A 25,746-nucleotide genomic window follows, 5' to 3' on the forward strand; every position below is an offset into this window, starting at 1 on the left:
GTCAGTGTGTTGTGCTGATTCTTGTCTCACTTGTGTTCTAAAATTCATCAGATTCAGTGCCCCATATCGCTATTTTCCAAGCTACACATAACACAGCCTCTACGCTTGGCTCAAACTGTTAACTGTTAACAGAATTAACGTTTCTCATTACTCAACACCAGACACCCATTGAACATACATGTGTCTACATGGTGCAGACACACGGACTCTGACGAGGACGCATCTGGATGCACTGGACCACTAAATGCTCTGCCGCGTGGGTGACGTATGCGAGCTGGGCGGCGTTTGGTTGTTGCTCTGCATTTTACTGAAGTATGTTTCTGAAAACATTTGAGGTGAGAAATAGGCAACGCAGTAACCCAATCTTGATTCATATTTGATCAGCACCGCCTAGTTTGACAGTTTGATCTGAGTTTCGTGAGCCGGCCGCGGTGCGCTGGAGGGACCTCATTTGCATCCAGGTGAGGTCGAGTCGTGATTATGCAAATTCAGATACGGCGGTTGGTCCGTCAGTCGGCTCTGCAGCTCTCCATAGAAAACGAACGGGATCCATCGACTTGACACCCGTCAACAGAATCGGTGCGTCTGCACCTTTAGGAGATAGCAGGCTAGCGGCGTGAGCATGGGGCGCCTAGCCAATCCTAGCTCTCGAACGCTACGCAGGGCGTGTCTTGCCAAGAAAAGCAGAGCGATCCATAACAACGCAGGCCTGCTTGGTCTTGTGCATTGTGCTGTTTTCCTATTTAATGAGCTGCCACCGTGTTAAAGTTTCATATCGACTTGGCAGAGGAAGCAGCCAGAGACACTGAGCTCTAAAATTCTGGAGGCAAACCTCAAAGCCGTTATTTATAGCACAGCTCTGACTCTCTCACTTTCTGATTCTTTGACTTTCTTTCTCCATTTTGCTTCCCCCTTCATCGCTGCTCTCCACCCACCCGTTCGCCCTCAGTCAGTCCCTCGTCAACAGATTCCACCAACCAAGAATATTACTGCCACAGTTCATTGAGCAAGTCCAGTCTAGTAGCAATAAAGTATGTTGTATATTTTCACAAGCCGCTCTCTCCACCTGCTGAAAGCAAAGCTGGTATGAGCAGAATGCTTACAAACCGAGCGGCCAGTGAGACTTTCAGTGTGACTAAAGGATAGAAACACACCAAACAACAACATTGTTATTACTGCTTATCAACTGTGGAATTTACAGGCTTGTTTTCCCTGAGACATTCAGGTTGAGTAAACACAGATGCACACCCACACACATTCATTGAGAGTTTAGAGTTCTGTAGCAGCAGTAACAGGTATTGAGGAATTATTCCCCAGGTAAGGGCTGTCCATGATAATGTCCCATGTAATAAGGCTCTGGAGAGCCCTGTGGCTTCTCTAATGCCACAGGAATGGCTGGTTGGCTGAATGGTAATAGTGGTGGAGAGTGGATTTACCACATTCTGTGGCCACGACCTAACCATATTACTTTTCTGCTGAGAAAGTCTCCTCTTCGTTTTTCTTCCTCCTGCGCCCCCCCTCTGTGATTGGTGTTGTGTCTGTGGTTGGTCTGACAGCCGTTCAGAACACGTGAAGCCGAGTGTTTTCCTTGTGGCTCTTTCCCTTTTTTAAGTTCTCTGTCTCTCTCTCTCTCTCTCTCTGCCTTTGTCTTCACACCGGTGCAGCTCTTTTTTACTCCCCTTTAATTCTCTTTTTCACTCTGCACGTTTCCCCCTCCTCACCTCACGTTTTTCTCCCTGCACCTCTAGCTACTTGTGGTCAAGGTGCATGGATATTTCAGTGCCCTTAATCCAGTTTTTTTTTTTTTTTTTCAAACTCCTCCATTTCTTCAGTGAGAATTCTTTCTGTCGTCCTCCTCTTCCAGCATAGTCTCTCTTCTTTCTCTCTGTGCCCTGTCTGCTTCTCCGGCGGCTGTCGTTCTTAATTGGTGTTGCTCTGTGTCTGCTTTCATCCTCCGCCTGTTTTTTCCCTCCTCTCCACCCCCCCCCCCCCCCCTCCTTCTCCACCCACCTCCCTCTCCTCTGCATCCCTGACGGAAAAAGACAGGCATCAGACAGACTTCCTCCTGCCTATGTACATCAAGCTTCCCCGTGTGTGTGTCTTGTGTGTTTTTATGTGACTGGGTTTGTGTGTGTGTGCTGTGAGTCTCTAGCCTCTTCATTCCTGTACAGCGTGTTCTTGTTGTCATAGCTCCTTCACTATAGCTTAGCCCTATAGTCCCAGGATATGGAGCTGTGTTGTGCAGCACAGGAAGAGAGGATTTTGCCTTGCTGCACAGAGGCCCCAGTTTGCTGAAACTTGGGATGTTTTCCTACTTAAAGAAATGCCACTAAGTCAGTGTGGGATCTCCTGTTAGGGCAAGCTTTAAGGTGGAGGAAGGAGCAGAGTTTGGGCCTTTATATGAGTATTGTGTATGTCATATGTGTATTCTGTTGGCTAAGGTGATCTAAGCCCTTTTAATGTCGGAGGAAATTGAATGACGGACCGTGGCCTTGTGGGTCAATAACCTCAAAACAGGACATATTTGCCTAATTGCAGTGTCATACTGCCAGCGATGGTAAACCTGATGCTGGAGGGTAGACGCTGCAGGGTCACTGCCGAGGAGATGCTGGTGTCAGCAGTACTGAGGGAGAGAGAGAGAGAGAGACAGGGAGAGGCAGGTAAGGATATATGTGGGAGCTAACAGAGGTCAGGAGGGAAGCTAACTTTGGCATCGACTACGTCAGCTCAAAAGACAACTGTCCCCTCTCTCACGTTTCATATGACAACAACTGTTCTTCTACCGCTGAGCTTCTAACATCTAATAACAAAGACAATCCTTCCATAGTGTGTTGACATATAGGAAATAAGATGAGGATAAATCTAGGTCAGCAACAATTAATCAACATAAAAATACTGTTTTGCTAATAAATTAATAATTTGTGAGTTCCAAATACTTTCTAGTCCCAGTCTCTTTGTCTAATGTGATATTTCATTCGATACGTTTTGAAGATGCTGCCTTGGGCTTAATGGTATTGTGATGGGCATCTTTCACAATTTTCTGACATGATATTGACCAAAACGATTGATCGATAAAGAAAATAACCGGCAAATTGATCTGTAATGAAAATAACTGTAGTAGTATTTGTTCTCCAGTGACCTGATTTCCCCAGCTCTCATTCCCTGTCATCCTCTGCAGCATCAGACATAGTAACTAGATGGGGTCTGGGGGTGGGGGGGTAAAAGGTGAGACTACCAGAATAACATGGTCAGCTGTAGTAGTGAGGCTATATCACAAGCAGCTGATGAGGAAAGAGAAATCTAGCACACAGAGTTAATAGCTAAAGCCGGTTTCTTCCCCCTCATATGTGGGTGGTTGTGGCTCAGGAGATAAAGTGGGTTGTCCACTAATTGCAGGGTTGGTGGTTCAGTCTCTGGCTCTCACTGCCCAGTTGTTCCCGATGGCAAATATATCCAGCTGCAGCCGCAGAACGAACATGCAGTATCTACATGACACACCCACTTTACTACATGATACACCCACTTGGTTAGGTTTAGGCATGGGGGGGTGGGGGTCTGTAGGGAAGTCTGCAAGACTACAGGTAGACCTGTCCTCAGACTATAGGTGTGTATGTTTGAATGGATGAATATAGGAACATAAGTACAGTCCATTTACCACATCCTCTGTCTCTTTCTCTGCTTGCTTGCTGTCACTGTGTCCCCGTCCGCAACCCTTCTCATCCTCTTCTTTTTAGTTTTTGGTGTGCAGTGTTTCGGGTGGCATGCTTAGAATTGGAGAGAGAGAGGAGGTATAGTTGTTGAAAGTGGTTGTCGCCATGGTCTGGGAACATATGAGACATACTGGTTTTGAAGTGCCTGTGGGAAGAATGAACATGTAAAAAGAGTCTGTCCATTCTTGATTAAAAGCTCTGTTTTCGCTGTCTACTTTTCTCTTTTTTAGAGCACGCCATGTGAAATTTCTTTTCTCTGACTCACTTTTCTCTCTGACTGTTTTCTCTCGTCTCGCCTTGTCTCTCTCCCCTGTGTGTGTGTGTGTGTGTGTGTGTGTGTGTGTATCTCACTCACTGACTCTAGCTGCACTACTTATCGGTATGCAGAGATTTTATTGGCCGAGTAGCATCATGTGAGATGATTTACAACACATACAATTGGTCTGCGAGTTTCCTGGACCGCTAAACCTGTGCCGTAAAGGTTAGAAAAGCTGCGCCGGTTAAAATAGAAACGCTCCATCAAAATGATCAGTTATAGGTCCTGGTCAGGATAGGACAGTCAGACAGGACGTCTGGGTCCGGACCTGGACTGTGGTCCCCCTATTAGTCAATAACTCAAAACAATTCCACGATAACGAAGGATGATAACGTAGGGTGTTATCATGAATATCATTAGTAGCCCATTGATATTAATGATCATGTGAAATTTTAGCAGCAACGCTCATAAGGGAAACACTGCTGCACATAATACACATACTGCATACAATTATCTGTGTGTTCACAAACGCACACACACCCACATCCACACATAACCGGTGCTCCTATTTATTACCTGAGGGCTGCCGTCCCCTAGCTGCTGAGGAAGCACAATAATACACACAGACTCCTGTGTGTATGAAAAATAGGACTGTGTAAGTTTGTGAACGTGTGTGTGAGATAGAGAGAGAGAGAGAGAGAGAGAGAGAGAGAGAGAGAGAGAGAGAGAGTGTTAGCAGGCATTCACATTGAAAGCAGCCCTGCATTATAACAATGCACGGTGTGTATTTTGCTGCAGGTGAGAAATAAAACACAATCCAGGAAGTCCACTTTGAGTAACAGATCCATGAGTTTGAAAGCTGATCAAACACCAAAACACGTCTCAGAGCTTTATAATACTGAGAGACAAGATTTTACAACTTTGGAAATTTCTTGCAGCAATTATATTTTCTTTTTGTTTTGACGATGGTGAGGTAAACAGTAGAAATCCAGAGTTCTTGTTACAAAGTGGTCTAATAAGTGCACTTGCGTTTGATTGACCAAAGCTGTGCCTTGCCGGATGATGTCACATTGCGTTGGCACCTCTACTGCATCACTGGACTGCGTCTTTCTCCACGCAGCGCTAAACTCAAACTATGTGAATGCGGCCTTAGGGAGCAATCAGAGGAGGAACAAAAAAAAAGGAGGAAGAGAAAATACAGATGGAGGAGAAAATAGCAATGTAGGGATATCTTCTTTCTTTCATTTTAGCCCTGCTGCCATGGCCACTAGTCTGGCAGTCTTCCCCAGGGTTTGGCTCTAGACTGACTGTTGACAACAGTGTTCGGTGTCCCCCCCCCCCCCCCCCACATCTCCTTCGCTGCCCATCTGTATGTCTGTCTAACCCTTGTCTACTTTCTCTTTTCCTTCCCTCCCTGACTGCCACAGAGACATTACTCCAGCGTCAGACTCTCTGTGAGGCCTCTCCTGTCTCTTTGATTGACAGCTCCGTCTCCCTGCCAGTGGGCAGTACAGTGGGAGGCAGGTCTTTCATTAATGTCCTGTTATGAGCTTCAGGATTCATTCATACATTTAGATTTTTGTTGGTGTCCAGGCCCTGTGTAGGAACATCAGGACTGTTTTCATTATCAGTTCATCTGCCATTTTTTTTTCAATTAACTGAATAAAGATTAGTCTTTAAAATGTCAGAAATGACTCAAAAACACCTATTACAATTCTCTCTTTGCTTGCTTTGTTTGATCAACTGTCCAGAATCCAAATATATGAATTTATAACAATACAGAACAGAAAAAAGCAGAACTTTCTCTTCTTCTTTAGGGGGGCTTGAACCAGTAAATGTTTGTTATTTTTGCTTGACAAATGACTTTTAATGGCGCTTAATCAGCCATCAGAATTATCAGACCACATTATGATGTCATCATTTAGCTTTTGCTCTCACAGTCCAACGTTATTAGCCAACATGATCAGCTAACAACGGGTTAAAAAGGACTCCCTAAAACAAATGACATGGTCAGGAGTCTTGCACACAATGTAGAAGCTTAGAAACAATGCAAGCCACAGAATTTGTCCAAATAATAACAGACTCCAACTCATAATATATGCCGTCATAGAATTCCATTCCTGTTTGGTTTCAATAGAAAAAGCTGAGTTGATCTAACACAGTCTTTTGCAGCGTTATGGTAGTGATTATTATTGTTAAAGTTCGTGTTGTCGAGTTTGTGCAAATTGAACATATTGCTTAAGCAGCGGTGCACTCTATGAAAGAAAGTTATGTCCTTCCGTTGAGGATGAAACACAATGGCTTATTGTACAAGTCAGCGTGTGCGTGCGTGCGTATGTATATGCACTTCTCACAGGATGGCAAGCAAACAGAAATAGGCCATTATTTTACACTGACATGGAGATGATTGATTTTACTTGTACGTTTTAGAGAGCAGTATAATTGATTTGATATGACATAGTGCTGTATTATAGATTAGTGTCCATTGCACTTAGCAAAGACTAAACACACACACATTTAGTCCTTACGGTCCAGCTCATGCCTCTAATAGTTTCCAGTCACTAAAGCTGAGCCAAAGGAAATACAGGCTGAAATGAAGCACTTAGTTTCCCTGGCCCTGGGGCTAGCTATGCAGCTAGTTTGACTCACGCCCACTGGAAACAGATCTTGGTAAAAAAAGGGCCTTGTGTCTTATTCTCTCTGTCTGTTGGCTTTTACGTTGTCTTCCTTTCAATCCTTTTAATCCATTGGCTTTTTATTTTCTTGCTGCTTCCTGCTGTCTTTTAAACCAGCCTTTTTTTAACACAGGCCTTCACTCTCTTATTGTTCGCTCTCTCTGTTTTTATCTCTCTCTCTCTCTTTAACTCACGCATGTGCCTTTTTTTTTTGTTAATTCAATTCAATTCAATCGGCTTTATTGGCATGAAAGTTTCAAGAACAATGTTTTCATTTTTCCCTTTTTTTTGTCCCCTTTAGTCTCCCCTTTACATCTTCTCCTTTTCAGTTTTCGTCCCATGAAGGAAAGTCTTCCTCAGACGTGCCTGCTGTGATTTATGTATGAATTGATGATTGTTGGTGGAAAAGTTTTTCCAGACACTTGGCTCTGACTTACACATGGATCAAAAGGAAAAGGGGGGCTGAAAGTTTATACGCTCAGTATATGTGTGTGTTCATTGCGATCGTGCCATACATGTGTAAAGTGTTTGACGCCGACGGGGTGTGCAAAGTCATGAAAAAGTAAAGGACAACTAAGCATTTGAGCTTCATGTTTTCACTCGTTTCTCTTTCCCTTTTCTGGTCGGACAGCTGAGAGAAGCTAGCAACAGAAGAAAGAGAACCATTTGATGGAAGAAAAGAAAAAGAAAAAACAAGAAGAAAAGACCAAGAAGGACGTCGCTCAGAAAAAGGTGAAAACTGATGCACATGCTCACACACACACACACACACTCATTAAAGATCCTCCTAATGAACAGCTTTCAATAAAAACAGCAGATTTGGCTGATTAGTGTGGATGTAGGCAGCGAACCACTAGCCAACAAACAATTGACCTATTCTGTCCAACGCTGACAGAAGAATGTATCCAGTAGTTCTTTTCCTGTTATATAATGCTCCTCAAGGTTTTCTCATTACATTTTTTTTGTATTATTATTGCAGTTTGAAAGATTGTTGAACATCGTCCTTGCTATATTTAGTTCAAGCATGTCCGTTTCTCTCTCTCTCTCTCCCCCTCTTGCAGGCTGCTGATCAGAAACCCAAAGGTGAGTGTCACCATCAAGTAAACTACAGTCTCTCATCTACTTCATTTTCAAAAAGTACACGCTACCCACTGATATGCATTAATCACTTCTGATTAACGCACACTGACCCATAAAGGCATATACACACATTATTCACGCCTTATACACATGTAGCATTTAGCGTTCTTGTACACAGATGGACACACACAGTTTGCACATGCATGCACAATTGTGCCGTTTGACTCACTGTGTCTCACACACACACGCACAAACACACACAAACACACACACACACACAGCAGAGCAAATACAGTGAAGTCAAATGCAGAGTGACGCCCAGTACGCCCGCAGCACCAGGCAGTGAAGCGTGAGTGTGCCCAGACAGCACACTGTGTTGTGTTTGGGTAGTGGATAGGGGGGGGGATGGGGTGAAGGGGGAAGGGAAGAGGAGGAGTGGAATAAAAGAAGGGCATGGAGTGCAGCTGAAACGCAGTGAGAGTGGAGCTGAAAGAACAGTGTCCTCACGTGCCCTTGGTGTTCTCTTAAGATGCTGAAACATGTTGTTTCTGTGTGTTGCTGTTACATCGGTTATAGATTCAGGTCACTGTAGAAGCAGAACAGCGGTTTCCGGCACAACTTCACCTACTTCCAAAGTGCCTGGAGAAGGGAAAAAGACTCCAGCAACACTTGTATATAGAACAACTTCATTGTTATAATTGGTTATGGCTTTCATCAGGGTCATCATGAAACTCATTACAAACATCATTTAAATAGGGAAGATATAAAGCCGAAAAAAAACTTCAAACAAACCGAAACGCATCGGTCTGACAATCAAGTTGTTCTATATACTAAAAGTATTACTGTAGTTTTGACTTCTTATAGTTTTAGATTGAAACTTTAACAAAATACTGAGTGTTGCTGCCGTCAGTTGTCCCAATGACAAGCTTGTGATTTGCAAGTACAAATATCTGCGTGGTGGTTTATTGTGTATACTTTCAGTTTATGGATAGATTATTAGAATCCAGTGTTAGGTTTGACATTAACACCACCTTCCCATTCCCCTGAATGAGGAAGTGTGTCCAAACCTTTCACTGGTACTGTATGTATAGTAACATGTTCCCACAGCAACAGCCTTTACTGTCTGATGCTTTTTCCGCCTTCAAAATAAGGAAAAGGTTGTGCCTCAACTGTGACCTTTCTAAATCTTAAATACATTTAAAATGAATGAATGATGGTGTGAGCGATTTAGCCGTGTTCCAAGCAGACGTACGAGGCCCTGTCTCCTCCGTCTTCGGCCCTTTCGTCATCTTATTGCCTCGTATTAGTCGAGCAGATCATCCTTTGTTTTATTTTTTTTAACCAGCACCAGTCTGGTGTGATTCCTGCATTTACAGTTGGTAATGATGCAATTAAAGTACCATTCTTGAAATAGGTTAGGAAGGGTAAAGACAGTACATTGATCTGAGCAATCCTCAGTGTGTCTTTTAGCGTGCTAGCCCCCCCCCCCCCCTCCAGTTTGAGCACCAGCGTGGCCATCTGGGTGTAACTGTCGGGCTTTAACAAAGGTCATCACAGCTTGCCTTAACGCTAACCCGCCTATATAATTGCCCTCCCTGTGTTCCACTGCCCTATCTGTGAGCTTGACCTTTTACCTATAAGTAAGTTCCAAAGGCCCCACACAACGCTAGCTTATCTTTCATTTGAATAAGCATTTAATGCCCCTCTTTTGCTCGAGTGATGTCATGGAAATGTGATTTTTTTTTTTCCGAGGAAGAATTTCTGACTCCCTGAGGTTGAATTTGAATTCAGTCTCCGATGTGTTTGATGTCTCTTTGTATAGAACTCAGATAAAACATACTTGTCATAAATAGTCTTTAGAGCGAGGAACAAAGAACATATGCACATATTAGGAGAGAACAAGCAGACTTTGTAATGCGCATATTACACAGAGCAGATTCACTGTTTCCATGAACATCCTGCTTCACGCTCACAGTGAACATCCACACCTGAAACCTGCCTTTTACAACCAGTCTTATCTGTCGGCCACTGAACAGCTTTACTGGACTAGTTGGTGCTTAAATTACCCACTTTGGGGCACTTTAGTGGTGGTAATAAAGAAAAGGTAAACTCTCCTTTGTAACTGTCCAACCAGGCTGTTGGCTGGTGAGCGTCTTTGCTACATATTTAAGAAACGCATGTTGGAATAGACACACTAGGAGTTAGTCACACTTCAGTTGAGGCTTTTTATATTGACAGTAGATGGACAGTGTTGGGGTTGGAGCCCCTTTTAAACATAAGGCCTCTAATTGTATTGCACTGAAAGTAACTGGACAAATAATATACTGCCTGTATTTGGATCGGGGTCAGGTGACTGACTCGGCCAGTCAAGAACATTCCTCATTGCTTGTCTTGTGCGTTTGTTTGTGCATTTCTCTAACATTTAGGCATGTTATAAACCTCAAATTCACATATTCATTGTTTCATTTACAAATTCAATTTGCCGTATTAAAGCCAAAACAATGAAAAGTCTTTGACAGCCTTAATACTCTCTGACTACACTGTATAATAAGTGAATGTGGGCTTTATCAAGTGTTACTGGCAGGAGTAACAAGGGAAATGCTCGGGGCAAGGAGGGAATTTTGATAACTCTGCCTGTGAGAGAGGCCCAGGGGCAGGGGAACGACTGAAGAGAAGGAGGTAGGAGGAAGGAAAGGGAGCAAAAATGAAGGAAGGAAAGAAAGTAATGAAGCAATGAGCACTTTAGACGAGTGCCAAAAATGACCATCGGGAGTCAATGACGGTGCTAATATAGAACGGGACTAATGACATGGACATTTATTTTATGATATGTTTAATGAGAGATAGAGAGAGAAACAGACAGAGAATGAGAAACTGATTGTGTGAATGTAGTGAGTCCTCATGCAGACAGAAAGATAAAGAAAGTAAGGAGAAAGAGGGCCTGTTTGGAGACTAATCGTTCAGTGAGCCATCAGGACCTCTGTGAGTTTGCTTATAACCTCCCATCTGCAATATCTCTTAGAAGGAAGGTGGCATCAACTGGAATGAGTTGAGTTTTCATGCGTGACACTAAATAATAGAGGTGTGTGTGTATATGGAGGAAGGTAGGAAATCAGTATGCGGCAGTGATTTGTGTCTTTCCATCCATATCAGTGAATTCTGCCTTCCTTATACACTCTCAGAAATTCATAGACACATACACATGCACACCACCTCCCCCATCCTCACCGCCTCTTTCTGCTTTCCTCTCTGCAGGCCTCCTTGGTCCCAGGCATTTCAATTTGTTTGCGGTAATCGATCTCGGCCTGGCGCGTTCATATGTATGAAAATGAGATAAAGCTTCAGCGCGGTGGAATTAACTTTTCTGCCCCCCATTAGGCATGGCGCTTCACGAACGCAGGGTTCCAGGAGGCAGTGTCCCACTGCCCCAACCCACCTCCCCCACACGCACAGGCTGGACCTCTGATGCAGCCTCCCCCCCCTCCACCCCTCCACCCCTCCACCCACCCTCCTTCTCCCCCGGTCCCCATTACCTCAGAGGGATGCTGATTATTCACCCCAGCACACGCGCAGCTTCATCACAATCTCTGCCACCACTGCAATCACACTCAGTCAGCTTGACTGCTACACATACCTACCAGCCTTGACAAAAACATGCACATGCAAAGACACACACACACACACACACAGTGCACATAGTGTACATATCAGTCAAGCTACAGATAATGTATCTGTAGCCACAGTCACATTAAAAGATGTGCACACTCCCTCGCTACAGGGACTTGGATCCTTTCAATCCATTCTCAGTGGTTGAAGCAAATGCATATAATGTGGAATTGCAGAAAAGAGCAAAAGCAATAGTATGCGAGCCATGGTGGCTCATGGTGGCGTACAGGTACTCACACACAAAGACTCATGAAGTCATGAGGAAACATGGCTCAAGCAGGAAGTTACACAAATACAATTCATGAAAAAGGTGGCTACACGCTGGCACAGAAAGCCACAGTAATATCACAGTGCGTCTGTTGCATTCCCTCACGCCGATAATCAGAAAATCTGCAATCTCCATTTTTGCTGCTCAGGCACTTTTCACTGCTGAAAGGTTAGAGAACAAATGTAACGCCTGTCGCCGCGTCGTCCCTCGCTCTCCCCCCTTTCCAACATAGTTTCCTGCGCCTGTTTCATTTCACCCTCACTACGCTCGGCCCTAGCGACCGCATCTGTGGAGAAACATATTTACACGGTGTCACCGCAGTGATAACAGCATTATATTTTTCAAAGTGGCGAGAGACGTACATAAACACAAGTGTGTCGTATAATTCTGTATTGGATTAATTTGCAATTTCACATGCTATTAATTGCGTCAACACTTTGAAAGGGAATTCCATGAATTGCAATCTAATTAGAGGCTAATTTACTTTAGCATTGGGGGCTGCTTTTCTCTTCTGTTAACCACATTTATAAACACTCAATGAATTAATAGTGAATAGCTTGTGAATTACGTCCTGTGGATTTATGACTGCCAAGCATAATTGTTTTTCCTCTACCCCCCGTGTACTCACCCGGCATGCATGTCAAACGCTGGAGGAGAGGGAGAGATGGAGGGAGAGAGAGAGAGGGGTCAGAGAGAAAGGAAACAAAAGAGGGGAGCGCAAACTTAAACAAGGCTTTCCTCTCTGTGTGTTCATGTTGTATGATCAGTCACAAGCTGCTGACAAGAGAGCCCGTTCGATGCCTTCTGCCCCTCCCGTATCATCTTCTCTCCCCCCCCCCCAGCAGTGAACTGCTTCATGTCAGATATGGGGCAGATTAATAGGATGTAGCTCAGCTGTTATGAATGACAGTTCAGTCTGTGCTTTTACGTGCATGTGTATATGGTTCAAAGACTGCCTGTATGGCTGCATAAGGGGCCCCTCTCACTCATCCCTCAGGCTGTTGTCAAACTGGAGTTAGACCACAGAGACTCCATAATATTCTGCCAGTATAGTTTGATTTGATGAGATTGCCTTTATTAATTGTATACAGTATGATATTACAATGCCTTTTCATTAGACTTGGCTTCTTAAATTGCACGTTTTAACCCAGCATGGGTTGTTGCTATCATTCCCGACGCTCTAATAACACCGCAGCTCAGACTGTGGGAGACCATGTTTCTTAAAGTTTAAGACACCTTGCATCATCCTACATATCTATCAAATTCAAAAGGGATTTAACCTCAGGCAGTCGTTTGCCCCGAGGCGCTGACCTCAGGTGGAAGTGCAGTATGATCTTGTTAAAGCTATATAGTCAGATAGTAGGTTAGCAACTGTTAGGGCTAAAAAAGCGCTCTCGGCATAACTCTGTCATAATCCTGACATGCAGGAGAGACACAGCTGAGATGAACAACCACAACTGGAGAGAGAGAGAGAGAGAGAGAGAGAGGGAAAAGGGAGGCTGGCATGGAGAGGGGGTGGGGGCAATAATGAGATGGAGAGGGTGGAAGAGGCGTGGCATGGGAAGAGGTCACAAGAGGCAAAATAGAGGTACGTTAGGCAACTGTCAGTCTCTATGGCAATGGGGCGTTATATAGGAAGGGTGAGGGGTGAGAAATTTTTCCTTTATTTTGTGTGTGAGTGAGGGAGTTTCTGTTTTTCTCTACTAATACTGACAGATGGGACCTCATAGAGACGCACCCACATGACCCTCCCTTGTGTGTGTAAACACTGTGACTAAAGCGTCCTCTTGGTTACCGCGTCAAAACAACCAAGTCGCATTTCTATGTGCTCCTGTTTACCAGTAACATATAACATAATGTTACAGAATTTTACTACCAAATGGATTCGTATCACTGTCTTCCATTCAAATATCTATTAATATTTGGAGAATATAGTCACCAAGTGTGAGGGTCATAGACCAAATGTAAAAGGTAAAAATGTTCAGTGTCATATAAAAAAAGATGGTCATGATCTGAGTCCAAACTCATGTTGTTTTCGGTTTTTGCACTTTCAAATTTCTTTTAACTTTCCAGTTTCTTGGACAAAACTTGTTTCACTAATTTCACATGGACCTTAGCTTGTTAACACACTCTAAGAGAACACACTGACACACACAACCGCACACCCATAAACTGTAAAACCCATGTAAACCCACTTTAAAACATGCTGTATTTCCTTACCTTCCCTACCTTTTAGCTCTTATTGGATTAGGGAAAGGCACCATTGTGTAGAGCATATAGGCCTGTGTGTTGTGTCCACCCCCCACCCCCCCCACCCCCCCACCCCCTTTGCTATAAACATGGCTGCATAATAAAGTGGCTCTGCAGACAATAGACAGAAGAGATGTGGGAACCTGCACTGCCTGGCACTATGCACAGTTGTTCTTACAATAACAGATAGATTTCTCTCTGCCTTGTGTGTGTGTGTGTGTGTGTGTTATTTTTTTTTTTTCCTTCATCTACGCTCACTTGCTCTCTTATTCTTAAAGCTATTGCTCTTTCTCTCACCCTCTCTCATTGTGTGTAATTAACCATTTAGTGTGAAGATGGGCTGTAATTAAAAGTTTGGTGCAAGGTTGCAGAGAGCGCCTCAGCTGGAGGGTTTAATGGAATTTACAGTGCACTTGTTACAAATGCTTATTTAATTGGCTCTCCTTTTCATCTTCAATTAGGGGTACTAAGGCCACCACCACATAAGTCTAAATTTGGTTTCCACAATACAACTCTCACTTGCACTGATTTCTGTATTTACCTCTTCCTACAAAGGGATATTTCCAACAGTATGTTTGCTTGTTTTTATCTGTATGCCTCATATACTGGTTGATAAGATCAAGATTATATCCAAAAGTTGGCTATGTTTAAAGTTGATAGGATTTTTGGCTCCGTCAGTGTAAAAACAAGGCGTAACAGAAGATTTTTTTTTATTTTGGTTCGCCACTGATATTCTATTTCCTGCCATTATCAAGTCAAAACTTCCTCTTCCCCAAAACTCACCCAACACTTTGGCTCTGTAACACAATTCAGAAATAGTCAGTAAAACTTTCAGTTTGTAGATATCTTTAAAAAAAAGCTAACTGTGACTAGATATTTATGTTTTTCTATGTATGATAGTAGAAGCTGCCAATTAGATAAAGTAGAAAAGGTCTCCATCACATTCCAGCCATAGGCCTCGCTCTGAGCAGCACTTAGATCCAATATCATCAAGGCAATGACCCAGTTTAACTCAGGTGTACAACAAACCGCATCCCTAACCTTAACCATGTCAATTAGTCATAAGAAGAAACGACATCAACAGCTGTTTCTTTGAAGCTGCTACTCATCCAGTTGAGTTCAGATGCAATAAGCTTGCAACCTCACCAATTTACTATGTGCATTTCATTCCCTTTCATTGGCAGGAAGTGTAACCAACATACTCTTCACTTTCCTCAATTAATCTTTTATAGACGCACTCTCATCTGAGGGATTTCCCCACTTTTCTCCATTGTTTTTTTTTTTTTTCCCTTTATAGTCCTTTTTATGTAAACCCCACCCCTTAAAAAGCACTCACAGATCCGTCATGGATTAAGAAAAGATCTCTCTTCCTCTAAATGAAAGATGTCTCTCTGTAAATGTGTTTCTTCAGGGCAAAGGGGAGCTGTGTCTCTCACCTCTTATACATTCAAACTGCCATTTTTGCTGTCTAATTTCCAGACGTGTGCACACACACACACACACCCTCCCGCTCAGGAGACCATTAATTCTCACTGATACACTTGTTAAATACAGATTATACAAAAGATGGTTACACATTACCCAGCTGGAGAGTGTTATAGCAACAGTTTTCCGTGAAAATGAGAGATTATTTTAGCTTTTTTTTTGCAAGCATAGAATAATGTAAATGAACAGGTTTGTGATTTTAAACACATCACGATTCATGTAGAGAGATGTATCACTGATTGTGCAAAGGAAATAAGATATGGTCATCAGCAACAACATAAGAAAGTCGTAGCATGGATACACTCTTGTTACTACAACAACACACAAACAGGCTGAATGAAGCTGTGTGTGTGTGTGTGTGTGCGTGTGCGTGTGTGTGAGAGAGTGAGGCATGCGTGAGCCAGGAAAGTTGTCTGTCTGTCTCTATCTTTCTTCTGGGTTCATGTGCTTCCTGTACCAGACTGGAAGCTATGATAAACGGTGAACTGACTGAGTAACACCCATATGGGGCTTTTTGACCAAATTGTCTAGGGAACTGAACTCATTTCCTTTTGTGTGTATGTGTGTGTGTGTAAGAACTGCAAAGATTTGGCCAATGTCATTTTTCTAGCCAGTGAGATATGAGGTTATTTTTTGACTGTGATGTTTGTTTGACTTGATGTCAGAAAGGAGACATGCAGAGGTGGAGTGGTTTAATGAAAATGACTCCAGAGCAGCAATCATCTGCTGCATTTATGTGGTTAATTTCCGCCTCGAGTACGTAACCGCAACGAAAAAGTTGAGTTTTGTTTCCATCACTGTCTTGCTTACAGACTAGTTGGAAAGTTGGCTTCGCAAATGTCATTTAAATTTCAAAAATGTTTTAACGTAGGCGATAAATTGATACTCGGAAAAAACCATTGTGTGATATTAGTCTTAATGAATTTGGCATTAGCGGTCGCCAGGCTTGTGTTTGAGCAGTCAGCAACACGAAGCAAGAACAAACTGCACCCTGAGGGGCAGAGAGACGCCAAAAAGTTTTCACTCGGTAGAAAAATTGGGTTGAGAGAGATGAAGTTGACGGAGTTAAGGGGGGAGAGATTTGGAGTGGAGAGACGGAAGATTAGAAAAAAGGGAGACGGAAACAAGACGGGGGGGAGGGAAGGGGGGAGGCAAAAACAAGAAATGAGGAATGAAGATGGATTAAAGCCCAGAGGGAGAATAGAACACCAGGTTGAGAGACAGGTAGGACATGGAGAAAGAAAGAGCAGTTGGGTTATGGAGCAGCCCGCTGATGGAAAGACAGAGGAGGAGGAGGAGGGAGGAGAGGGGAGGGGGGTTGATCTGAGTAGGAAGGATGGAGAGGAAAGGGGGCAGGGAAAGCATGTATTCACCGTCCTGCTGTCTGATTGGTCCAGGGAGCGTCAGGCGGGCTGAGCTGAATTTAATCAGAGATGTGCGTCACCAGCTGCAGTTCCAAGCCAACAGCCAGCCAGATACTGCTAGAGGGGGGCAGGCTCGCTCGCTCTCCCTCCCTCCCTCTTTCTGCATTTGACTAAAGTCTCATCAGAGGAAGGGGGTGCAGAGAACTATAAAAGTGTCTTTTTGCGTGTATATGTGGTGTGTAAAGTGCATTTTTATATTGTCTAGAAAGATACAAAGGCGTGTGTGTGTGTCTGTGAAGGACACGGATAGAAGAAAAGAGAGTACAACATATGTAGTTCTCTTCATGTAGAGGTGTCATATTTAGAATTTCTGTCCGTTTCTTCCTTATTGCTGCTCTTTCTGTGTGTCAGCAGGTAGGCAGCCATCTGGATTAGTGTTGCGCTCACTGAGAGGGCCTCTGTTTTTAGCTGTGCTCTTAGACAAGCTCTTGGCAGGCGCGGTGAATACCTCTGCGTTCTCAATTTACTTTAACCTCCAGTGTGGCAGCATTGGCCTCTATGTGTGTGTGTGTGTGTGTGTGTGTGTGTGTGTGTGTGTGTGCGTGTCACTGTGGTTACTTGCCAGAACTGCAGTACAGGACTGCTATGAGAGGAGTTCAGACTCCCACACTGGACAGACCGAAGCTTTAATTAACAAATTATTTCGAGCATATTCATTTCCCACTATCTCTCGGTTTAAAAAAAAAAAAAAAAAACATTCCTCCTCCTTTCTCCGTCTCTCTATCCCCTCCCTTTAGTGAAAGCAGTCTCAGCTGTTGTGTCGAACGTATCCGTCTAGGGACTACAGAAAACAACATCATCAAGTATTCATCATGCATTTACCCATGGACCAAGAAACTGTAATTCACAGCAGCACTTAGGTCACTAGCTATTGGCAGCCAGTATGAAAGCAGCTATTTCTGTGCAGCAGGTAGAATACTCACACCAACATCCTCCTCAGCTTCCTCAATAAGAAGTATTCAGTGTATAGGTCAGGAGTGTGTTTTTTTTTTTTCTTCAGTCTTGCAGCACCCTGGAGAGGAAACTTCAGCCAAGCCAATCTGTTTGGTTTCTAGCTATCCAGGTCCCGCTAATAATAACACCTTTCACGGTAACGCTCAATTAGACGGCTGGCTGGTCACCGGAACCACAGGGAAAGGGGTCAGGCTGAGGCCAGACCAGCAGGGAAAGGTGTGTGTGTGTGTGTGTGTAAAGAAAGTGCCGGAGAAGAGAGCGTAATGAAGAGGAAACGAAGTGTCTCCATGTGTTTGTGTGTGTCTGTGCTCAGTCAGCAGAAAAAAATATGACCTTTTCAGAGAGTGTGTGTCTAGGCCAGTAGCATATGTTCAACAACAGGCTGCATGAAACAGTCAACTTAAAGGGGTAGTGCATCGCCAAGATACAGCGCGGGGAGACAAATAGATGCAACTAAATGTCCTTTACCTCCACTCGCTGAGCACTAGTACAAGACACACAATTGAAATGACAGAGATCTCATGAGAACGTGTTGAAACTTCGAATGTGTGACGTTATGTTTTTTTGGAAAAGTCCTCTTGTTCTATCAAAGACTGCTGACATAACATATTGTCACATGTGCTGTTGAAAAAGACATTTTTGCTCTAACAAAGAATTGATTAAACTGGACTACCATCCAAGGAAACATCACTGTTGGCTGATTTCAATTTCGGGACTTCCTTGTAAAGAATAATTACAGCTCCACCCTATTGTCCGCTGGCGGAACTACCCAGACAAATATAATGTCTGTTACATAAAGGACTAATACTGAGTTAACCCCGACATTAATACCTTGCTACCTGCATGTGTCTTTCTGTGTGTGTGTGTGTATGCCTGTGTGCCTGTGTATTGTATCCATCCAGTGCCAGAGCCTGCTCCCACTAAGCCCAGTCCCGGCCCACCCTACCACCTCCACCCCGCCAGCCCCACGCTGCCCCTCTCCTCCTCCTCCTCCTCCTCCTCTTCTTCTGGCAATGGCAAGCGTGCCTCCTCCAATAGCCAGCTCCCGACTCAGACTCCCCCTCAGCAGCAGCAGCAGCAGCAGTGCCAGTCGTCCTCTGCCAGTGCTCGCTACCCGCCCAGAGAGGTGCCCCCGCGCTTCCGCCAGCAGGAGCACAAGCAGCTACTGAAGAGAGGCCAGCCACTGCCTGCAGGAGCCCTCAGCGCTCTCACCCTCTCCTCCTCCTCCTCCTCTTCTTCCTCCTCTGCGCCCTCGTCGTCTTACTCTTCTTCTTCTACGAGTACCAGCAGCGCTACCCCAAACTCTGCCGTGTCCGCTGTGGGCAAACGCCACCCAGGTTTGTGTGTAAAAACAAACAAAAAAAAATGCCCTGAAATAGACTTCTGATCATTTTTTTTTTAATTTGGATGTTTTGGTGGTGGCTGTTTGTGAATTATTTCATCTTTTTTTTTCGGTTTTTGTGCATGTTTGCTATATTTTGGCTACATTTCATTTTAACAAGCTCAGCAAATTTACCTTTTAAAATCTAACATTCTGATTCAATATCAACATATCTTGTTGTTATTGGAACACTAATTATCTATCATCCTGGCATATTGACAAATATAAGGATCCATCATTTAGCTTCATGTCAGTTTGTATTCTGTTTGCCTTGGAACAGATATGTGGTATGCAGAACAGTATTGGCTAATATACTGCACTGTAACCACAATGAATTATGATGATTATGGTCATTGTGATTTAACAGCACACTTTCACTTCCTGTCAGCATAAAACAAGCTACAACTCCCAAATTATGTGGGTAGGCTGACCAAAATAAAACCTAAGACTCAAGTCTCAGATGTTTTTAAATTGGCATTTCTGCTATCCCTGCTTTTCAGATGTTACTTTCTTTGGCCATCTGAAAGGATCTCTGATAGCTATATGCTTGTTCCCAAAGTAGGTCTGTGCTGTTAGACTGCGCAACTCTGGATTGTGGTGCTCACAAAACTGCCAATAATAACTCCGAATTCTTTCAAAGCCGAGGAAAACTGTGTTTAGATGTTTCAAGTGAGAAGAACATGGTTCCCGTTTTTTTACATACACACACACACACACAGTCAAACCTCCATAGCCAGTGGTAGCCTTTTAATGAACTCACCGGTGGCCACCCAAGATCACTAATATTGAACCTGCCTCGAGGAGCCCATTGTGCTTTAGATGGTGTGTATTTGAATGCAAGCATGTTGATAAAGAATGATCATACAGCTGTGGAAAGCACCTTATTTTTTTTTTTTATTTCCACACTCAAGATTTCCTGATTTTCGTTACTATTTCTGCTTTTCTTGTGTTTAAATAGCAACGGCAATCATAATCATCTGCTTGATAACGTACATACACACAAAGGATGGCAGCACCTCACGTCCTCTAACGTGAGAATAACTGTATTTCACCACACAATGTTTTTATGTTTAGGTTTTTCGAGGGGGAGCTAGCATGAGCGTCTGCTTGCATCTTTGTTAGAGTTTCTCTTCTCTGTTTGCTCCTTTGCTGTTCTGTGCTGCCTTTCATTACTGACTCAAATTTGCTGGGAGAACACCAGGCGCTCGGTAAACAAATCTGCAGCAGCTGTGGTTCATGGCTAGCTAGTCGGCAAACTACAGTCCCCCTGCATCACAGAGCCAACGGGTCCCTTTATGCTCTCTCTAGTCCATGTTGCTCTTGTACTCGGGCCTATACCACCGAGCACAGGAACAGTCAGTGAATGCCTACTTTTTGCAAGTTGTGCCTCATTTACTGGTACATATACAAACAGATTTTATGGGGGTATTTTAACTGTATTCCAGCATGAACTTGAACAATTGAGACCAGATTTGGTAATCCTGCATTGATTCTGCGTTATCCTTTTTATTGCTTATTAGCTCAGAAGCTGAGTTTTCTTTTTTTCTATTATATTTCCTCTCTGAGCTCAGCTGTTTAGCGCAGACTTTCCTCAGCTGTGGGCCAGGTTCTAAATTTGGCTGCTGGCTTAACTCACTCAAGAGAAGCAATACCTCTAAGCCTTTAGGAGATTAGATTTAAAAGAATATATTTCCCCTTTGTGCTCCAAACTAGTTAAGATCCCCCTGGTTGAGTGTATTAACCTATAATGTCCTAATTATTGTCCTAGTCTGAGTCCAGCAGTTGTTGTCCTGTTTGGCCTTTACCTCACCCTGATTTTCCCAGGGGCCTCTCAGTACAACACAGCCTGTGGCAGAGTAGCCATTGGCTAGGTTCCCACCTCTTTCCCCTCTTGTTCTTGTCCCAAGGGCTTCCCATCTCCAGCCTGTTCTGTCCCGTCTACTCGGCTAATAGCCTCAAGCTGGTGGCCCTGTGGTTGCAATGATTTTGGTATACATAATTTAAAAAGTTGAAGATATAAGCTTAAGCCTCTATTTATCCCAGGACATGAGTGCTTTTGTTGTAGAATAAGCTTGAGATATAACATGTTGTAAAATTAACGCAGATCAACATCGATGAAATACCTGAAAATCTGAACTGTTTTAACATTTGCAACTCTGTGTTTTGGACTTACTCAACCTGATCCTCAAGTAAAGAACTACGCACATCATCTTCATCATAGCTATGAAAATGATTTATAGAATTTCTAAAGTTGTCCAACTTTTCTCACAATCATCATGGTGTTACAGACACAAAGTTTCCTTTCTCAGTGTAACTATAAGTAAGGGATGAACTCTGATGTGAGGGCACTTTTCTGACCTCTCTGGTGAGGTCACCACGGCCCAAAGGAGTGTGATGATGTGAAGGCTCCTTCACACAGATACTCAAACATTTTTGTTGTTGTGCACATGCAAACACATGAACATAAATGTAGAGACTGTGCAGCAGTAAGAACACACTAGCCTGACCTAGTTGTGTCCTCTCAGATCTGTGTCTGCCTTGCAGGCCAGCTGGCTCAGAGTTTAAAGGGGAATTTATGCACACACACACACAAATACATGCATAGGATATACTGTATATATATATAGATACATAGATACACTGAATATAATTAACATACATCAATCTTAATGTTATCTCAATGCTATTTTGCTTCATTGACTCTTGATGCTTTGGCAATATTGTTGCGACATTCATGCCAATAAAGCAAATTTGAATTTATCAGACCAGGTCATAATAGGTTTGTGCAAACCGTGTGTGATGTAGAACATTCCTACAGGCTATCCACACACATCACTTCATCTTCAAAGTCTGAAAGGCGAAGCCCTCTAGATTCACGCCACTCCCGCATAACCTCCGCTTATCCCAACACCCGTTTAATTGTCCCCAACACCAGACAGAGACCCCTGTCCCTCCCACCCCTCCCTCCGTCGCACCCACCACATCCCCGTCTCTCCAGCTGACTGGGGACCATTAAGTAGTCCGGAGCAGCCAGCAGCCGTCCAGACTGGCTCCCCCAATAGCAGGTGCTGGAGTGGGGGTCTCTTAAGACTGTGGGAACTGCAGCCCAACAGCTGTTTGCTGGTCACCCAGACAGAGCATGTTGCCAGAAGGCGCACTGCTGGGTGCTGTTAACACACTTGGCTCTTTCATTTAGACCCTTTTGATATGTAGGTAAAGTGGTTGAAAGTGGGACAGTGTTATTTTTACTAAAAAATTGGTCGACTGAATGAGGCAGAAAAGATAGTGCATCTTTTTTTTTTCAAAGGCTTTGTAATGTAACTGTAATGTTAAAGCACCGTCTCATTCAAGTGTGCTTCTTCAAATACTCTGCCATTAAGATGTAAATTTAACAAATATTTAAATATGTTATTTGTATGTTTTTGAAATCATCAAATAATCACAAGACTACCTGGCCCCTAACGAAGCCAGGGAGGTATAGATCGCCCCATGTGCTCAGGCTGTGACTCACACACACACACACACACATACACACACATACAAGTGAGACAACCCCCCAGTGGCTTCATTAATCCAGCCTCTGTCAGGGAAACCAGAGAAGTCACCATCGCTCTTCTATTTTCTCTCTTCTCTCAGCAGAGGTAAACAGACATGAAGGATGAGCTTTTAAACCCTCCTGTGACCATTCTCTCATTCTTTCTTTTTTTCCTCCCTGCTTCCGGAAAAACAAGTGCTTGCCGTCTTTGATCCAAGTGGGCGTAAAGCTCCCCCCTCAAAGAGAAATGGTGGAGGTCTATTTGGGGACAAAAGACTACTAAACATCCCCTCCTGCTCTGGCTCTGGTTTATGTCAGCCCACAGTTTGCTCTGAGAAAACCGAGCTTAGTCTGAGCCTCACAGACAAACTCACACGAACTAAGGAATCCATTTATTGCCACACCATCTCTCCTATTCTGCTCATGCTTTCTCTCTCCTGTTCTTTTCCCTCGCCACTGCGAGTGCCAACCCCTCCCCCCCCCCCAGACTCTCCTCCATCTCTCCCTTCCACCCTCTCTCCCTATTTCTGTCACCCTGCTTTTCATTCAATTCAAAGGGGAGGGAGGCATTTAATTCTTGGCTACCTGCCCATTTATATGATGGCAGCTAGTCTCATTATCTTGGAGCTCATCTCTTGCTTATTTCTGCTTCAACTCTTGTCAAGCTGGAATCACACAGCTTCACTGCGACGTTGTCATTTTTTTTTTAGCACAAGCGCGGCCGGAGCGCTCATCATTAGGAAATGTTTGTTACTGTTTAGCGTCAGTCCAGGTTGTATGCAGAGAGCAGGCCCGTATTTGCACACGGACTTGCACATGCATGCACACAAACAGGCAGTCTTGTTCCCTTGCTAGAAGCACGGGGAGCCATAGAGGGCCTCTTTGTTTTTATTTTTGACCCTCTTCATTCACAAAGAGTAATCAGAGACTGCCCTCCTAATTGCAACCAGAATGAAAGCAGCCCTGCATTACTGTCACATGATTGCAAATGGAGGATGGAAATAATTGTCCCCTTTTCTTTGTTTTTCATGTTCAGCTTGCGTTAGTATTCCCCTCTGCCAAATTACTGCTTTGCCAAGAATCAGCAAGACCTTTCGGTTGGAATGTCTGGGGAGGGAGCTGAGAGGAACAATTGAGGCATGTTGAGGTGAAAAGGAAAAAGAGGCTGTTTTGCATTAGTCCACACATGCACACATGTATGTATTTACAATAACATGAACACCTATTCATTAGAATGCAATCTTACACAATAGTCTAATGATAAATACTTCTTTTGTGAAGCTCCTAATACAACATTTACTACACTGCACACACTTACTGCAGATAATGTAGGTCTAGGATACAGCTCAGGCACCCGGTAGCAGCAGGGAGAAGATTTTGTGGTTTGATTTGCAAACCTACTAAGACCATATCTACTGTTTTGCACTCTTGTGTGGATCTTTGTGAGCACTGTGGTGAGAGGTGCTAGTCTACCTGTTTTCTGGCAACACACATTCCACTCTCTCTCATTTTTGTTGTATGTGGGAGTTTTTTTGTTTGACATTTGGTTTGTTTGTAGTGTCTGAAGTGTGCAGTGTCTGAAGTGATTAAAAACATGGCTGCGTTCCAGATTTTGATTAACTTATCATGTAACCTATTTTTTTTGCTCTTCAGGAAACAAAATGTGCAAATGAGACTGTGAGACAAAGACAGAGAAAGGGAAAGGAAGATATGTCGGGTGGGTGAGGGGTTGAATGAAGAGAATGTTCCTGAGGCTGCAGCCTCGGAGCTTCGTGGCTGTGTTTCAGGTCTGATAAAATGGCACTCCTCTTTGCTCGGGAAGCTAGCATCGACAGAGCTGGGACTAAGAAGACAGGGAGTAACATCAGTGGCTTTAAGTATACTGTCCTGTATTTCTCTGTGTGTAGAAAAAAAAAAACCTCCTACAAGCCACTGAGAGCTACTAACTGAAAAAGGCAGCTGTTTGGGTTTTGTTTAATTCGTTTCTTTACAATTGAACTGGGTGGCAGGCCGGCATGCACCAAATCAATAGTTGTGAAATGCTGCCAAACCAGCTGTTTGTGAAACACAGACACTGTTTTGGATCTCAAAACCTCATTCAGTCTTTCAAGCGGTGTTATTTGATACCTACACATTTAAAAATGTATTTTTAACAAGGATAGATGTGGAGATAGATATTCACGGAGCTTTTCTAACCTCTTTTTGACTTCTGTTTAATGAATTACTGTGTACGTCACCGGCTGCTTTCACTATACAGTCCTTGGAATAGATTGGAAAGAATTGTCACAAAGAGTTGTCATAAAATGTGGTGATTGTAGCATTTAATGGTACTCATAGAAGAATAGACAGCAGATTTCTGTGTCATGATTGAACTGGCATGTGACTGTATACACTTCAGTGTGTGGTGTAGGAAAGGTTCTTTGGTGGTTGTGGTAATGACTAATAAAATATAAAACCACACAAAGATATAGTTTACCAAGATAAACACTGTAGTTTGGTTATTTGACATCTCTAGAATACTCTCTCTAATAATATCTCATTCCTCTATATGTAATCATACACATATACTGGAGTTGAAATCAGCGTCTTTGGAAATTATTCTTCAAACTGAGATTATGTCTCGGCCTTGACTCTCATTATCAACTTATTGTCAGGAGACAGAAATTCCACGGAGAGTCTAATTAAAAGCTTTCTAATTGAAGGCTAACATCTGGCTTGTTTTCAAGTTTGAACAACTTCTAACTTTCCTCAAAAAGAAACGGCACTTTCACATCAGTAGTGAGGGATCACTTTTGCTGTGATGTTTGAGGTTTTTTTTTTTCTGTGTACAACTGATTGCACACTGACTGCAGACTTTATGTGTGTGTGTGTGTGTGTATGTGTGTGTGTATGCCATCAGTCTGACGACCCTGTGTGATAAGGCTGCCTGGGGAGTGGAGATAAGTGTTTTGAGGCGAAAATTGCATTCATAGCCACTCTGCAGCGTGTTGCGCAGTATCTTAAAGCCACATATCTGCCAGTATTTATGTGTGTATGTGTGTGTGACCACACTCCTCAAACAA

The 25,746-nt window shown here is 43.4% G+C and overlaps 1 protein-coding gene across 4 annotated transcripts in view; it reads left to right on the forward strand.

Moving 5' to 3' along the window:
* LOC121908274 (trinucleotide repeat-containing gene 6C protein-like) overlaps positions 1-25,746 on the forward strand; it is a 49,142-nt gene that overhangs the window by 6,620 nt on the left and 16,776 nt on the right. For 2 of the 4 annotated variants that reach the window (XM_042428180.1, XM_042428204.1), the window contains exons 2-4: positions 7,273-7,373; positions 7,703-7,724; positions 18,671-19,105. In XM_042428180.1, coding sequence (XP_042284114.1) covers positions 7,311-7,373; positions 7,703-7,724; positions 18,671-19,105 — 520 coding nt within the window. In that variant the 5' untranslated portion in view covers positions 7,273-7,310. Of the gene's footprint in view, positions 1-7,263; positions 7,374-7,702; positions 7,725-18,670; positions 19,106-25,746 lie in introns of all 4 variants that reach the window. The other 2 variants (XM_042428188.1, XM_042428196.1) reach the window with 2 other exon arrangements.

The sequence above is a fragment of the Thunnus maccoyii genome, chromosome 2 (genome assembly GCF_910596095.1).
Source record: "Thunnus maccoyii chromosome 2, fThuMac1.1, whole genome shotgun sequence".
Taxonomy (NCBI): Eukaryota; Metazoa; Chordata; class Actinopteri; order Scombriformes; family Scombridae; genus Thunnus; species Thunnus maccoyii.